This window comes from Geospiza fortis, unplaced genomic scaffold, assembly GCF_000277835.1.
Source record: "Geospiza fortis unplaced genomic scaffold, GeoFor_1.0 scaffold488, whole genome shotgun sequence".
In the NCBI taxonomy this organism is placed as follows: domain Eukaryota; kingdom Metazoa; phylum Chordata; class Aves; order Passeriformes; family Thraupidae; genus Geospiza; species Geospiza fortis.
In genome coordinates, this window is record NW_005054365.1 from 2,917,475 (window position 1) to 2,935,080 (window position 17,606).

At 51.2% G+C, this 17,606-nt stretch overlaps 1 protein-coding gene across 1 annotated transcript in view; it reads left to right on the top strand.

Annotated features, from left to right (window-relative positions):
• Positions 1-17,076: 17,076 nt before the first annotated feature.
• CTIF (cap binding complex dependent translation initiation factor) overlaps positions 17,077-17,606 on the top strand; it is a 146,915-nt gene continuing 146,385 nt past the window's right edge. The window contains exon 1 of the mRNA XM_031059640.1: positions 17,077-17,144. Coding sequence (XP_030915500.1) covers positions 17,139-17,144 — 6 coding nt within the window. The 5' untranslated portion in view covers positions 17,077-17,138. The remainder of the gene's footprint in view (positions 17,145-17,606) is intronic.

Consider the following 17,606-nt stretch of genomic DNA (forward strand, 5'->3'; position numbering starts at 1 on the left):
TTTGAGCTGTGCCCACAAAGTCTGAGAATGGAGAGGACACAATGACATACGGGTGTGGAGACAGGCTCTGGAGAACAAAATACTCATTACTTGCAGGGGAAGAATGAGACAGGACGTTAAGGAGCAGTTAAAACAAATTTTAAAGTATCTTCTTGTGAAGATGCAGCTATGAAACTCGCTGCTGCAGTGTGTCTCTGCCTCCTGCACTCCAGCCCTGGCTCCAGGAAGGCCCTGAGCTGTGTTCCTGGAGGAGGGGGTGGCCAGAGGAAAATGAGTTGGGAGCTGCATCCAGTGCACACTCATGGCTGCTGGAAGCTTGGTCACTTCTTCATGTGCTGTTCCTGGCATTTTCCCAAGCAATCCCCATCCCTGAAGGATTCGCAGGTGACACCTGATGTCATGTCAGTCTCCATGGTGGGAGCAGAGCCTGATGTCCCAGCCTGAGCTCTGCAGCCCATTGCAACCAGGCCGGTTCCTGGTCTGCGCTGGGTCTGACCACAGTGAGCCCTGCAGGGATCTTACCGGGTTGCCTTCACCCTCAGGGTGCCTTGGGCAGGGGAAACCACCCCTGAACTGCTCTCAGGAGCTCAGGGCCCTGGATGGATCCTGAAATCTCAGTGGTGAACATCTCCGCAGTGATGAGAGCTGCCTCAGCATCCAGAATGTCCGGGCACCTCCAGCCTGCCAAGTGTGGTAGCTGGGAGTGGGGCAGGTGCAGTGGGATTTTCTGGTGATCTCCATTGTTATCAGTGGGTTTTGCCTGCTGGCCATTCCCTTTTCCAAACTTTTCCCCAAAAGCAGTGCTACCTGTTAAAGCTCTGAGCAAGAAATCTTCAAGTCTTTCTCTCACACCCTGCCAGGATGGTCTGACACTGAGGTGGCGAAGGGACCCCACTTGCTTGTCACATTTCAAGTCACTGGGGAAAGGAACATCCCCAGGAATGGCTGGGAACACACCAGGGTGGGCTGTGCTCCCACCCTGACTCCTCTCAGTGTCCTTCCCACTCTCATCCCATTATCAACAGCCTGGATGAGGGGATTGAGGGCACCCTCAGTCAGTTTGTAGGTGACACCAAGTTGGGTGGGAGTGTTGATGTGCCGGGGAACAGGAAGGCTCTGCAAAACCACCTGGGCAGGCTGGATCTGTGGGCTGAGGCCAGTGGGATGAGGCCCAACAAGGCCACGTGCTGGGTCCTGTCCCTGGGTCACACCAATCCCATGGAATGCTCCAGGCTGGGGCAGAGAGGCTGGAAAGCTGGGAAAGGCCATGGGGTGCTGGTACCAGTGGACATGAGCCCAGGATGCCCAGGTGGGCAATGGCCCCTGGGCTGTCCCAGCCAGGCTGTGACACAGCCCCAGGGCAGGGCCTGTCCCTGTGCCGGCGCTGCTGAGGCACCTCCAGTGCTGGGGACAGGGGGGACCTTGTGGCTCTGCACAGCTCCTGACAGGAGGGGATAGCCGGGGGGTCGGGCTGTGCTCCAGGGAACAGGGACAGGAGGAAAGGGAACAGCCTCAAGTTGCACCAGGAGAAGTTTAGACCGGGAATTATGGAAAATTTCTTCACTGGAAGGATTTTCCAGGCTTGGCACAGCTCGCCAGGGCTGCTATGGCATCCCTGTCCCTGGAGGGATTTAAAAGCTCTGTGGAAATGGCTCTTGGGGACATGGGACAGTGGTGGCCTTGGCAGCGCTGGGGGAATGGCTGGACTCAATGGTCTCAGAAGGCTTTTCCAACCTAAATGATTCCATGATTCTATGATCTTCCCATGGGATATTCTGTAACACTGGGAGGTCCCATCCCCGTGGTGCTGTAGGGAAGGATTGGGAGGTGCCCTTGTGGGTTGATGTGGAAAGGATCCCTGGTGTCATCTGGCTGGAACTGGGAGCTGTGGGTGTGCAGGGCGGGTTTGGGGGTGCAGGCAGGGATTGGGGGGTGCAGGAAGGGATTGGGGGCACAGGCAGAGGTTGGGGTTGCAGGCAAAGGTTCGGGATACAGGGATGGGGATACAGGGATGGGGATACAGGGATGGGGATACAGGGATGGGGATACAGGGATGGGGATACAGGGATGGGGATACAGGGATGGGGATACAGGGATGGGGATACAGGGATGGGGATACAGGGATGGGGATACAGGGATGGGGATACAGGGATGGGGATACAGGGATGGGGATACAGGGATGGGGATACAGGGATGGGGATACAGGGATGGGGATACAGGGATGGGGATACAGGGATGGGGATACAGGGATGGGGATACAGGGATGGGGATACAGGGATGGGGATACAGGGATGGGGATACAGGGATGGGGATACAGGGATGGGGATACAGGGATGGGGATACAGGGATGGGGATACAGGGATGGGGATACAGGGATGGGGATACAGGGATGGGGATACAGGGATGGGGATACAGGGATGGGGATACAGGGATGGGGATACAGGGATGGGGATACAGGGATGGGGATACAGGGATGGGGATACAGGGATGGGGATACAGGGATGGGGATACAGGGATGGGGATACAGGGATGGGGATACAGGGATGGGGATACAGGGATGGGGATACAGGGATGGGGATACAGGGATGGGGATACAGGGATGGGGATACAGGGATGGGGATACAGGGATGGGGATACAGGGATGGGGATACAGGGATGGGGATACAGGGATGGGGATACAGGGATGGGGATACAGGGATGGGGATACAGGGATGGGGATACAGGGATGGGGATACAGGGATGGGGATACAGGGATGGGGATACAGGGATGGGGATACAGGGATGGGGATACAGGGATGGGGATACAGGGATGGGGATACAGGGATGGGGATACAGGGATGGGGATACAGGGATGGGGATACAGGGATGGGGATACAGGGATGGGGATACAGGGATGGGGATACAGGGATGGGGATACAGGGATGGGGATACAGGGATGGGGATACAGGGATGGGGATACAGGGATGGGGATACAGGGATGGGGATACAGGGATGGGGATACAGGGATGGGGATACAGGGATGGGGATACAGGGATGGGGATACAGGGATGGGGATACAGGGATGGGGATACAGGGATGGGGATACAGGGATGGGGATACAGGGATGGGGATACAGGGATGGGGATACAGGGAATGGGGATATTGGGATGGGGATACAGGGATGGGGATACAGGGATGGGGATACCGGGATGGGAGTACTGGGATGGGGGGCAGGGATGGAATAATTGGGATGGGAATACAGGGATGGGTATATTGAGATGGGGATACAGGGACAGGGATAATGGGATGGGAATATTAGGATGGGGATTCAGGGATGGCAATATTGGGATAGGGATGTTGGGATGGGGTACTGGGATGGGGATACAGGGATGGGAATGTTGGGATGGGGATACAGGGACAGAGACTCTGGGATGGAAGTACTGGGATAGGGAAACAGGGATGGGTGTTTTGAAATGGGGGTACTGGGATGGGGGCAAAACAGTGAGGGAACAGGGGCAGGGTACAGGGATGGGGAAACAGGTTAGGGGGTATTGGAATGGGGATGCTGGGATGAAGGAACTGGGATAAGGGAGCTGGGATGGGAGTACTGGGATGGGGATGCTGGAATAGTGGTGTTGTGCTGGGGGGACCGGTGTGAGGTGAGTACCAGGATGGAGGACAACCAGGATGGAGGAAGGTGATGAGATGCAAGCACACCAGGATGCAGGAACACTGGGATGTGGTCTGGAATGGGTACTGGGGTGGGAGTTATGGGATGGGGGGAGCACCAGGGTGAAGGAGCACCAAGGTCAGGGAAGGCATCTCAGAATGCACTGCGGGAACACTGGAATGGGGGGAATTACAGAGCACCAGGATGTGGAGCATTGGGATGGGGAGGCTGCTGGGATGCAGGAGAATGTGGATGGGGGAAGCACCAGGCTGGAAAAGCACCAGGCACAAGCCCACTTGCACCTCATTTGTAGCAAGGACTGCAGATGGAATAGCTGGGGCAGGACACAGGGATGGGCTGTGCGGGGTGTGCTGTGGTGTCAGAGCCCTGTGAGCACTATGTGGTCCCCAGCTGCCTCTGCAAGGTGCCACAGGCTCTGCCCAGAGGGCAGCAAATACCAAATACTCTGATTTAACAGTTTTTTCTTGTCCTGTCTCTCCACTCATGAGGGAGGCAGTTCTCCTCCTCTGCCCACCCATGCACAAAGCACTTGCCACAGCTGGACTGGGTTTGCCCAGGAGAGCCTGCAGGATGAAGGTTGTCCTGGACGGGCTATTTGTAGGAGGTATGCTGAGAGAAAGATCTAATTTTTAGGGAGCAGTCATCTGGTTTGGCCCCTCCCTGGGATTACAGCACCCCAGGCCCTTGGGGAGCAAGTCATTTGCTTCCAGCTCTGTTGTTTAATAGGTAATAAGTAAAATCCTCCCTTGGAGCTGTCGAGCCAGTGTTGGAGCAGGAACTCATAGAATGGTTTGGGTTGGAAAAGAGCTTCAAAGATCACTGAGTTCACCCCCCTGCCATGGGCAGGGGCACCTACAGCTGATCTGGGCACCCTGGGCCAGGGCCTGCCCACCCTCCCAGCCAGCAATTCCTAATTCCCAACAGCCCAAAATCTGTCCCTGCCCTCTGGCCCTGGGAAGCCATTGCCTGGCTGCTGTCCCTGCATGCCTTGTCCCCAGTGGCTGTGCAGCTCTCCTGGAGCCCCTGGAGGCCCTGGCAGGGGCTCTGAGGTGTCCCTGGAGCCTTCTCTTGTGCAGCTGAGCAGCCCCAGCTGTGCCAGGCTGGCTCCAGAGCAGAGGGGCTCCAGCCTTGAGGCTGAGTGGTTTGAGCCTGAGATCTGCCTGTTCTGAATTCCTCAAGGACACACTCATTCCAGATCGTTCAAAAACCGTTCAGTTCAATGCTGTAGTTAATGGCAACCACTTCTGATGGCATTGGTTTGCTTGCAGGTTTTTTTTCTCTTCTATCTAGAATGTGCGTCAAATGTGATCTCACAAATATGCCAATTCTACATTTAATGGCATTTTTCATCCCATCTTCTCACGGACAGACTCACGGAGAAACAAGATTCTTCACTTAAAATAAAATATGCTTTTTGCCACTCTATTCCCTACTCGGTGTTAAGCACCTGAACCCTGAACTTTGTTTATTTCCTATTTTTCCCTTTCCTGTTTTTCTATACACCTAGCTCATAGGCAGGGTAAACTTTAAACCTTGGGCTTTGGCCTTGCTGTGACTGTAAAGCATTTGGAGCCAGCAGTGCAATAGTGCTTTTGTTAACACAGCCAGGGGGTCTGGGCTTTTGGGATGTGAAAGGATTCAGCTGACTAGGAGCATCTCAAATCCTAAAGCTTGGTGAGGTCAAAGGGGCAGGGAGATCCCTGTCAGGCAAACAACAGAGGAGGTGCACCCCAGCCACCCCCCAGGACAGGCTCCTTCCTGCCAAGGCAGAAGTTTGCTCCTTTCCCCGTCCTTCCAGGCAGAGATTGGGAATCTCCCAAGAGGTTCCTGCCCCACACAAGGCTGTGTGGTGCAGGTTGGAGTTGGGATGTACAGCAGAGACTCCTTCCCTCCGTCCTTTGAGGAAGGCCACGTGGTAGAGGTGGGGAAAAACCAGGGGGGCTGCAATAGGTGAGGTTGGAGAGGGAAAGTGAACCTTAGTGTGGATTGAGTGTGGCTTTCCAATGTTTCCTTGGTTTGTGTTGGGCCCAGACATCTGTTTTGGGCTTGCACAGCTTGGTTTTGGTTTAGAAACTGAGGTATTTTAGAGATCTCTCCAAGATCCCCACTCCTGGTCCTGGAGGTGCTCTGTCATCCCCGTGCCCAGGCAGAGGCCTTAGGGTGTCTCTGATGGAACAAAACATCAGTGTTTGGGCAACTAAGCAGAGCCCTTTCTATTCGTGGCGCTGGTCCCATTCTGGGTACAAACCAGCATCCCCAGGACTCACATTTGAACAGCAAATGCCACTCTGCAGCACAGGAATGTTTGGGTTTGTGCTTAACCAAAGAGCAAGTCAATAAAGGGGCATTCTTCTGACTAGGAGGAAAAGGTTTATACACAAGACAGACCAAAAAACTCTTTTCTTTTTTTTTTTTCAATTTGTTTGTTGATTTTGGGGTTTTTTTTAACAAAATGAGATTTCTCCCGCCGCTCTCCCAAATCCATAGGGAAAATATCCTGATGTCCATTCTGCATGTAACTGCTGCCAGACAGAAGATGGGATGGGAATAATGGCAGCAACATCTGTAATGGAAAAGTGCACCACGCAGGAATATGGTACTGGAATATGGCAGGAATATGGTTACTGCATGGCTGAAGATGCTGAGGGTTATGGTCTCTAAGAAACAGAGAATCCAGAACGGTTTGGGTTGGAAGGGATCCTAAAGTTCACCGTGTTCCACCCCCTGCCAAGGACAGGGACGCCTTTCTCTAGACCAGGTTGTTCCCCATCCAACCTGGCCTTGCAGAGACGCAGCTCAATGGTCTAAGAAAAATTAATAAATTATGTGTTTCAGCAGCATTCGTGGAGAAATGTGGCTCCAGGTTAGTTTTCTGAGCACCCAGGGGAACACGCCAGGAATTGTGTTTCTGCTGGGTGTTCTTGGGCCAGGCTCTGAACGGGAATAACCTCTGTGAGCAAACACGTCCAAGGCTGGGACAAGTGAGGGGACGAGACCTGCTCCTCTGAGTGCTTATTCAGGTCCTGACTCAGGTGTCTCTGAGGCTTGGCTGCTGCCAGCAAAGGCTCAGATGTGGGAAAAGGGCTGGAAGAGGAGGCTACTGCTGTATCAGGGTGACTGTACTGAGAGCCTATTCTCACCGAGGTCACAAGAATTCCTATAATTTATTCTCTGTGTGACAAACTATGGCACAAATCCCGTAGAAAGCCAAGAAAATATCAGCTGCTACAGCTGATGGCTCAGAGGCAGAAATGCAGCTCTGTTTGACTATGCTTTATGTAAACTTTTCTGCCACGTTTCACCCGCTGTGAACTGCAGCAGGAGCCCAGGGCGTTTCCAAGGGTGATGCCTGCTTTGTTCAGAGCTGGAGCTGCCCTTGGATGGGGTGTGGGATGTGGTGCTGCTGGGGCAGGAGAGGCAGCCAGTTCCCCTCTCTTGTCTCGAGCAGGTGGTGGTGCTAAGAGGAGGGAAGGGGATGGGGAAGGATGGGGCTGTGGGTCTCAAGGACGTGTGCTGGACATGGAGTTTGTGAGTCCAGTGGGAGCAGGGAGGAGCTCATCAGTCTGGCACTTGCTGGAGGTGTTGCTCTCCCAGTGGCAGAAAGGGCTTCTGCTGCTCTGAGCATTTCAATATTCCCATTTTTATAGGGAGTAACACCAGAGAATCAGAGAGTCTCAGAATGGTTTGGGTTGGAAGGGACCTTAAAGCTCATCCAGTCCCACCCCCTGTCATGGGCAGGGACACCTCCCACTAGCCCAGGATGCTCCAAGCCCCATCCAACCTGGCCTTGGGCATTTCCAGACATGGAGCAGCCACAGCTGCTCTGAGAACCCTATGCCAGGGCCTCACCACCCTCACAGCCAAGAATTCCTTCCTGTATGTTTTCCCTTACATTATGTGGATCCTTCCTATGTTTCTTCCTAGTATATTCCCATATATCATATGGATGTGGTGTACCAGCACCTCTGCCATGCCCTTTGACCCCACAGAAATCAGGCAGCAAAAGGCAAAGACACAGAGAAACTACAATTTAATGCTGAAAATGGCAAACAGAAACCTCCTTATATGTTTTGGAAATATCTTAGCTGCTTGTGGCCATTATATGTGTTACCTGGTCTCTGGGCTTGCCAGCACTGTGAGGGGTCACAGAATTCCAGTCTGCAGAGACCCCAAGGATCACAAGGTCCAAACTTCCTTGGCAAATGAAACATTCATTCCTACAAACCCACATCTACAAAAACCTAAAACTCTTGTCTGTCCAGACAGAATCCCTGGAAGTATCCAAGGCTAGGTTAGACAGGGCTTGGAGCAATCTGGTCTAGAGAAAAGTGTCCTGCCCATGGCAGGAGGTTGGACTAGAGGAGGGCCTTTAAGATCCTTTCTTAAGGAAAATATTAACCTGGGATTCTGTATCTTTTTTTAATAGATTTTTTTTCATTTTTCATGTGTGTTTTCTCCCCGGTGCCTCCAGTGGGACAATGCCCTGGCAGGGTGACCACAGCCCTGCCTCAGCCAGGGGTGCCACAAGGTTTGGCGCTTCCCTTTGCCCCTGAGCACACCCAAATAATTTATCCAGGATTTCCGAGGTGATGTTTGCAGGTGGATCTTTCCCAAGGTGAGCAGGAACAGGCTTGCTGAGCCAAGGCCAGGAGGGATGGTGTCCTCTGATGTCTTCTCTCCCACAGCCCACAGAGCCCCACCCTGTAATCCCCAAACAATGCCCACCGATTCACTAAAGCCCCAGCACACTGTTTTAGAAGCCTCTATTAAATGCACCCAAAAAAAAAAAAAAAAAAAGGAGAAACAACTTGATTAAAGACTGCAGATGATGAGGAATCCACCACAGCCCCAGGTTCCACACCCTTAATTTCCTTTGCTCTTAATGCTTGCAACTAAATTTGTCCATCTTTCATGTCCTGCCATGCATACCTGTATTTCTTGATAATTTCTTGTTCAATTTAAATTGCTGTGTCCTGGAGAGAACAAATAGAAGATTTATTCAGTGTTTTTGCAGCAAAGTTAATTCCTTTCTGAAATCAAATCCTTCTTAGGAGAACACACCTTACTTGGGAGAGGGGACCAGACTTTTTGTTCTTTAAAACTGTAGAAAATAATTTCCCACCTCCACACCTTGAATATGTCATGGATTTTCTCATCTCCAGGACCTGAATGGATGATGGAATGAAGAGCAACTACTATTGCTCTAGCTGTCTGCACTTCAGCCCCTGTGAACGAAGCCCAGCTGGGGAATATGGGATTATTATAGAGAAATTAAACATTATCTGCTGGAAACTATATTATCTGGAATCCAAAAGCAGGCCTTTCATGAAAAGCAGTTTCTCTCTGCGGAGTGCACTTAATTGTGCTGCTAGTACTTTTTAATTAGTATAATTTGGAAATTGAGTTAAATTAGACATTTTATTTCAGCAGCAGAAGAAGGGGCACTGGAATATCTGCTGACTGAAGGGCTGTGCCTGCTCACTCTTGGTCTAGCTCCAAAGACCTGCTAATAATTATTCATAGGAGCCAAGCTAAGCAGAGATGAACTCAGCATCTTCCCAGGTTTTACTGTCACTTCTGAAACAAGGGAAATTTCCTCACTCAGTGCAGGGAGGAAACCATCTCCCTGTGTCCTATCCCTGGGGAAAAACAGTCGAGTCCTCCTACACAGGAAAGCCAGGGTGCTGTGGACTCAGCCCTGCCTGGGGGTCCCTAGCTGGGATAGAGCACAGTCATACTACAGTGACAGTTTAGGAAAGGAAGATTATTTTACAGAGGTAGCTCTGGAAAAAAGCCTGTTTCTTTTTTTTTTTTTTTTTTTTTTTTTTTTTTTTTTTTTTTTTTAATTGTATTTGAAAGATTCTTTAAAGAAAACAATGGAAAATCAGAGAGCCATTAGCAAACCTGGGTGCAGTGCTGGGGACAAACATTTTAATGGGGCCCGTTGCAACAGAATGAGGGGTAAAGTTTTTAATTAAAAGAGGATGGATTTAGATCAGATATAAAGATGTTTTTACAATGAGGGTGGTGAGGCCTGGCACAGGTTGCCCAGAGAGGTGGCAGGTGTCCCATCCCTAGAACCCTTCAAGGCCAGGTTCCCCCAGCCCCAGTGCCCTGAGCTCTCTCCCCCAGCTCATGGGGGTGAAAAGTGTCAGTCAGAGCGAGGTGAAAAGACTTCTCATTGTTTCTGTCATTTCTGGTGTCACACACAGAGTGTTTCAGGGCATACAAATAGAAGGTTTTTTCCAAGCAAAATCTGTGCTAGTGGGGATAACTTGTGCTGGGCAGGGCAGCTGGCACCTTCACATTGTTGGTTATTTGGGCAGCTGCAAATTTCCATCTGATGTGTGCCTGCTACCCTGTGTGTAGATAGGAGGGTATCAGCATGTCTCTATTTTGTCCCAGCATGGTTAATATAAACCTGCCCTGCTCTGATTCCCAGAGGCCAGAGCATGATAAAATACCTGCCATGTGCCTGACGTGCCTGTGGTTTGATATTGTTATCTCTTTTTTCTCCTATCAAAAGCAAGAGCGTGTCAAACCCTTTTTTTCCTAACAGCTTTCTCAGCAAGCAGGGAATGAAAATATTTCCCTTTCCTCCCCAGTCACCTTACTGGGAAGGCAATGGGGTCAAAACTGGGGTGCCAGCCCTCAGCAGCTGCTGAGGAAGGGGGGCAGGACTGCAGCAGGGTGTATTTTTACCAAAACTACATGATAAGAAGCAAAGCCCGTGTGAAGATAAGCTCACTTATTTTATTGGCACACAAAGGATAAGTCCTGGGCCCTTGTCATTGCTCAGCCTGAGCTGCTGGCATGTGGAAACCACAAGTTTATGTGGTTAAGGACTATCATTTCACAGTGTGGAGATGCCCAGTGGGGAAAAGAGCATGAGAGACTCGGGTGCTCTGAGGCATCACATCTCTCTGGTGAAAGGAGAAGTGTCAGTCCTTCTCCTTGGAGGAGCAGAGCCTGAGCAACCCCGATGGCTTCTCCATTGCACATAATATATAAACTATTGTTAGCTGACAAAATGCACATTTTTCCAAGCTCCCCCATGGCTGATGGGTGCTGGAGTGCTGTTTGCTGCCAATCCTCCCTCCTTTTTGGTGGCTTTGCTGGTAGGGGGAGAGAGGATGTGGCCAGAAAGGGAGGATCTCCACATCAGCAGATGAGTCAGGGCCAGGAAGGCATCATTAGAAGGTGCATGAGAGATAACAGAGGGTGTGGGCAGGTGACTGCAGAGGATGTGGGCTCCCCAGAGCAGGAGAATCTGGAACCTGGGCTGCTGCCATCAGCAGGAGTGTGGTGAAGGCCTCCCTGATGGGCTCTTCCCACCAGGCTCTGGATTAACCCAAGACCAGGCAAGGGAGCTGCCACAGCCCTGAAGCAGACGAGGCACAAGGCTGTAGTGTTACAGTCTGAGACACTTCTCATTTTCCCAGGAAAGATTCTCTCCTAGGACATGTCCTGAGGACCAGGAGCAGATGTTCAAAGAGTCCTTGCTGACCTGGGGCTGCTGTTATCCCTGCAAACGCAGTGTTGGTTTACACCTGGTGAAAGCTCACAAGGTGCTTTACCAGCAGGGCAAGCAGAGCTGTACGCACCTCAGAGCAGCAAAGCTGAAGCTGAGAACAGAAGGCTTTCATCTGGCATCACCAGTAGCCCAGGTTGTCCAGGCCCAACAGCATTGAGTCATCCTGCCTTTGCCCCTCTCCAGCCAAGGGTTGGGCTACCAGCCCCAAGGCAGTACCAGCCCCCAGGTGCTGCAGCCATCCCAGGGCTCCGTGGTGCCCAGCCTGCTCTCCTCAGCCTTTTCATGATGAAAAATGTACCCAGGACCAGAGCCCCTGCCCAAAGCTTGGCTTTCTAGCTACTACATCATTCCAGGCAGAATTCTGAAACTACAGTTTGCCTAAAGGTCAATAAAACTGCCTTACACAGTGTGATACTGAGCAATGAAATGGCCAAGGCAGAGACCCCAGAATAATGGAGTGGTTTGGGTTGGAAGTGACCTGTAAAGCTCATCCAGTGCCATCCCTGCCATGAGCAGGGACACCTTCCACTATCCCAGGTTGCTCTAAGCCCTGTCCAACCTGGAATACCTCCAGGGATGGGGCAGCTACAGCTTCTCTGGGAAACCTGTGCCAGAGCCTCATCACCCTCATTGTGTAAAACTTCTTTATATATAATCCAAATCCATACATTTTTGGTTTAAGATCTTCACCCCTTGTCCTGTCACTACAGGCCTTACTAAAAAGTCTCACTTTTCTTCAAAGCCCCCTTTATTGAAAGATTGCAATAATTTCTCCCCGGAAAATCACATTAGAAAAATGTTTTGCTGCTGTCCTCCATCCAGCATTCTGGATTTTGCAGATCCCTAACCCAGTGAAATTCCCCTGCTTCTTCTCTCACCCCAACTATTAGCAATTCCTTCCCACTGCACCCCTCCAAGCAGCATCACAATCCTTTGATGCAATTAATATCCACAGTAAGGGATTATGGAAAAAAAAAAAAAAACATTTGCAGCCAGAGGAAGAGAGAGATTTCTGGGTTACTGTCATATTTCCTGGCCACCCTTGCCTCTGCAAAACACACTTGTCAATGTTTAATTTGAACTCCAGCAAAACTGGAGTTATTAATGTCTCTGTCAGAGATGTTTTCTGTCACCCTGCAGAGGTGTCTGACAGGATCCATCTTGCCTGGTGTGGAAGGACATCCTTCATCACCACCCCAAGTCCCTGCACTGCCAGCTCTCAGCTCAGCCTCTCAGCAGCTTGACCTTTGCAAATCCTCGGGGCTAGAACCATGGTGATCCTTTAAATTGGTAATTTGTTCTTACCTGGATAATCATACTTTGTATTTGTAAGGCCTCTTTAATCCGAAGATGTAGCTGTGAATTAAATCAGTGGAGGAAAGTAATTAATTATGTCCAGGTAGTCTCATTATTCAACAGAATTATGTGAAATATGGGAAATTAAGGCTATTATTTTAAGCTACATGGGAGGTCAAGGAGAAAATCCAGCTGTTCTGAGTTGCAGCTTCTCACCTGTAGTATGGAAAGCAGCATCAGAGCAGGATTTCAACTTTTCTGGAGCAAATCAGTGCTCACAAACCCTGATCTCCAGGAAGCCAGGCTGTTCCCGTGTCAGACCTCCTCCAAATACCAGTGAATTTAGCCTTGACTTGCAAACAGCCTTGGCACCCATGGCTGTGCTGGATAAAAATGCCCTTCTAAAAATAGCTGGGAAATGGGGGAAGGAGCCTGTCCCCACATTCAGCATTTCAACACCAGCTTCACCAGCTTCCCCTCCCACCACAGCCAGGCATTGCTTCACCCGTGGGTACCCTGCTCTGAAATATAAATATAGAATATCTCTCTCTATATATATATCGATCTATATATATATATTGCCACAAATGCCCTGGCTGGCCACATTCACACCCCATCACCTCTGTTTCTCTCCAGGTTTTCAGCCAGGCTGCCTCACACCTTGAGGCTTGGATGGAGCAGGGACTGCTGGAACTCCACATCCAATTTCCCTGACCCCAGGCACAGACAGACATCTCCCTTGGGAAGGGGGACAGATGCTTGGGAAGGAGGGCAGAGCAGCTCACTCAGGCTCTGTCAGAATGGGAATAAAGACCTTGTCTGTCTCCAGTCCTTTGCTCCTACAGTGGGTCTATTATTTGTGTTTTTAAAGGACGTCTATTTGCTTTCAATTCAACTGCAGCCCAACCATAATAAGGATCAGTCTAATTCTGGCAGGAAGATTGTTGGCCAACTATTTCAAGTGTTTATTTTCCTGCAGAAGTCTCTGAGGGAGCATCTGAGCACTTAATGGCCACAGCCACTTCTTAGAAACCCACTGAGGTCATCACTGTGCCTCCGTCCTGGCAGACACCTCCGTCATCCCACCTGTGCTGGTAGGACTTGGGGAAGAAAAAATGAATTCTCATCTTTAGCTTAATTTTTCAGTACCTGTCTGTATGTAAAAATGAGAATTCCACAGAGGGGATGTACGATTTGAGCAGAGCACAGTACATTGAATTTTGCCTTCAGCTACTTTCTCTGAGGCCAAGATTTGCTCCGAGCTAGAGAAGGGGCACCAAGCTACCAGCACAACCCAGCTACGAGCAAGGTACTTTGTCAATATTCTGTATTTCCCCTTGGAATCAGCAGATTCCCACCATTGCTAAGGCATTTTAAAGCCTATTGCCAGGGCAAGACTAGAGTTTGGCACAGCATTTTTTGAGTTGCAGCTTGCGCTCTCAAAAATCTTCGTGTCCCCGGCTGCTCTTTCCGCCTCTTGCTATTTTCCTGGGACAAAAGTCTTGAGGCTGGAGCGCTTCCCACTGGCAGAGACCCAACAGCTTCCACTGAATTAGGTAGGAGAGAGCTTAGGAAGAGCTCCTAACATCTTCCCAGAGATGCTCAGTGCTTCCCTGGGAGTAGCCCTGGGAGGATGCTGAGGCTGGATTTGTGTCCCAGCACCTTGTGAACTCCGTGCTCGGCAGCACAAGGAGCCAGACAGCCTGCCTGAATTCCCTCTGCTGAGGCAATGCAGGGACTCCCCTGACACCTCACTACCTCCCTAAATGCATGCTTTTAATAAAGAGCCAATTTAATTTCCCAAACACTGAGTCATCTCGTGTTATTACCTGGCATATGGTACCCAGAACAGCAGCCACAGCATCTTTTCCTTGAAAGAAGGATGTTTCTGTTCCCTCCTCCATCCCCGGCTTTTACAACTCCTCTCCTTTCTTTTTCCTTTTAAGCAGAAATCCTCTTCCTTTCCCAACTTCTTTCTAGTCTGTGATGGGATTAAGCCAGAAGCAGGGATGAAAGGAGGAGCTTGGGATGTGCAGCTCAGAGGGGCTGAGGGGAGCAGGGTTGCTCTGGCATGGGGACAGGCTTGGCAGCTCCGCTTTGCTCTTTGGACCTGGAGCTGCGCCAGCTCCTGGAGAAAAGTCCTCAGTCACCGGAAAGCTGCCCCTTCTTCCTGCTGGGACACGTGGATAATGAACGCCATGAGCAGCGTGGCCAGGGAGCCTCAAGCCCACGCGAGGGTGGGAGTGCGACAGACGCGGCACCTGCTCCAGAGTCTGGCACCCACCCCGCTGTGGGTTTGCCTTTAGCCACCCTGCTGCCACCCTGCTGCTACCCTGATGTCACCCTGATGTCACCCTGCTGCCACCTCTCCACATCCCCCCCATATCCCCTGGAAAAACAAACCCAGCTCCTTCTCACACTCCTACACACACTGTGCTCTGCAGGATGGGTCATTTCCCAAAAATCTCAGGCTGGAAGTCTTGTGTCCTGATCCAGCATCCATCTGAGTTCCTGATCCAGAGTCCCCAGTCCTGATACCTTTCAGCTTCCAGCAAGGATTCAGGCAAGTGCTTGGTGGTATTTTGTGACATTTTGTGATGTCTCTTAAGCCAAGGATGCCTTGAGCCTGTTGGGGCAGGAGTAGGGTGCACGAAGAGGTCCCGGCATGGGGGGCCAGGACCTGCTGTGGGGTGCAAGGAGGAGTCCCAGTATTTGGGGCCAGGACCTGCTGTGGGGTGTACAGAAAGGTCCCAGTATTTGGGGCCAGGACCTGCTGTTCCCATCCAGGAGCTGGAATTCCACATGCCAGCGTGTTCACATGTTACTATTATGGGCTGGTGTTCTCTGCAGAGAGCGAGTTGCTCTAAATAACTATCTGAGATGAATTGTTTTCAGGTTAAAGCTGACACTGGAATTCCAAAAAATTAGCATTAACACAAGGGTAGGTCACACCTTTCTTCTCCCCCATACAGCAGGAGCATCCCTGTGAAATCCTGGGCCTGGGGGCTCTTGGTTTAGGGGCTTGAGGGCTGGAGGGGATGTGGGGAGGCTGCGTGAGGAGATGAGCTGGGAAAAAAGGATGTGGGCAGAGCCGTTTTCTGCCCTGGTGAGCTCTGCAGCTCAGCCGTCACTGGAGAGATGCTATTGGCACTCAGATTAATAATTAAACCATAGTATGATCATAGATAAAAATATGAAAATCTAGGCAGTCCCCCTTTTCTTAAAATACAACAAAATAAAAAGAATCTGGAGCTAAATTAACAATGTGCTCTCCCAATTACAGCCACCCTCCAGTGAATATCAGGTTGTCATGACAACCTGCCCAGCAAACGATAAGGCCCAAAATAAAGCACAGCAGGGAGAGAGATCTTTGGAATCCGATTTTGCTGTCAAAGTAGAATTAAGGTTTCTTCAGAGGCTAGCAATTCTGGTGAATTTATGGCTGCAGTCCTTGCGTTGATGTTCATTAATGTGATCCATTTATCCGGATGAATGTGTCAGTAGAACCAGAGAGGGAGCAACAAAGAATCCATGGTTAGAAATGAAGTTAACCTCTTGAATACAACCCAAACCACAAGAAAAGGGGGATGATTGTTGGGTGGGTGTTTTTGAGAGCCTGGTGTGGTAAGCAGAAAGTGGTTTAAATTGCTTGTAGGAACATTTCTGGGTGGCTTTGAGCACCAGAGTTGAAGGGATCCAGTGGACTAGAGAGATGTTTAAAAGGTGCCTAAATTCCGGTTTTCACATTTCTTGTCTCAGAATTTTGTGTGTTTATATAGAAACACTTGGTTTATCTGCCATGCACAGGGACCTAGGCAAGCTTGAGAAATGGGCTTGTGCAAACCTCATGAAATTCAACACAGCCAAACACAAGGTCCTCCATGTGGGTTAGAGTAATCCCAGGCACAAACACAGACTGGCTGGAGAATGGATTGAGAGCAGCCCTGGGAGAAGGAAGAAGGTGCTGTGGGTGAGAGCTGGGCCTGCCCCAGCCTGAACCCCCCTGCCCTGGGCTGAGCCCCCAGCGTGGGCAGCAGGGCAGGGGGATCCTGCCCCTGTGCCCCTGGGCTCAGGTGAGAGCCCACCTACAGAGCTGCCTCAGCCCTGGCGCCCACTGCACCACGTGCTGGCTGGTTTGAACCCTGAACAGGGACATCAGAGAGAATCTTAATTCAGTTCAGTTGAAAAGCTAAATTAGAGCAACTGATCTTTTCATTCTGATGATCACAGACTCCCAGCAGAAAATCCTGAAACATCTGTAAGAGCCAAGGGGGAATGGCTTTAAACAGACAGATTTAGGGTTTAGAGTCAATATTAGGAAGAAACTGTCCCCGTGAGGGTGCAGAGGCCCTGGCACAGGCTGCCCAGAGGAGCTGTGGCTGTGCCATCCCTGGCAGTGCCCAAGGCCAGGCTGGATGGGGCTTGGAGCAGCCGGGGACCGTAGAAGGTGTCCCTGCCCATGGTAGGGGGTGGGACTGGATGATCTTAAGGTCCTTCCCACCCAAAGCATTCTGTAACTCTGTGAAACACTTGCAGTCTCCTTCTCTTCAGCCCAGTTTGGCCCCCGCTCCTTGAAGCCCAGCTGGATGCTGCTTTGTCCTGAGGAGACGATTGCAGCTCTGAACTGAATCCCGATGGATGCAGGTGAGGACATGCGAGTCGGTGTTTGCCCCTGGCGCTGTGTTGGGTGGGTTAACGGCATCCCAAAGGCTGCCCTGAGACCGGTTGGTCTCTCACCAGCCCCGCAGGGTTTGGGACTCGGTGGCTGAAGGTCCCAGGGTTTGGGCATCTGGGGGTTCCCTGACAGATCCCCGGCGTGCAGGACACGGGCGTCCCTGGTCACATCCCGGGGCTGTGGGATCGGAGGTCCCTGTCAGGCCCCCGAAGGGGTGGATGCGGGGATCTCTGTGAGGGCCGGGGTGCGGGACCAGCCGATCCCCGCGGGGTGAGGGGTGCGGGGGGTCCCTGTCACAATCCGGAGTTCCGGATCGGGGGAGTCCCTGTCAGATCCCTGGCGTGCGGGGGTCCTGGATCCCTGTCACTTCCCGGGATTGCGGGGTCCGGTCAGATCCCGGGTTGCGGGATGAGGGAGTCTCCCTCGGAGCC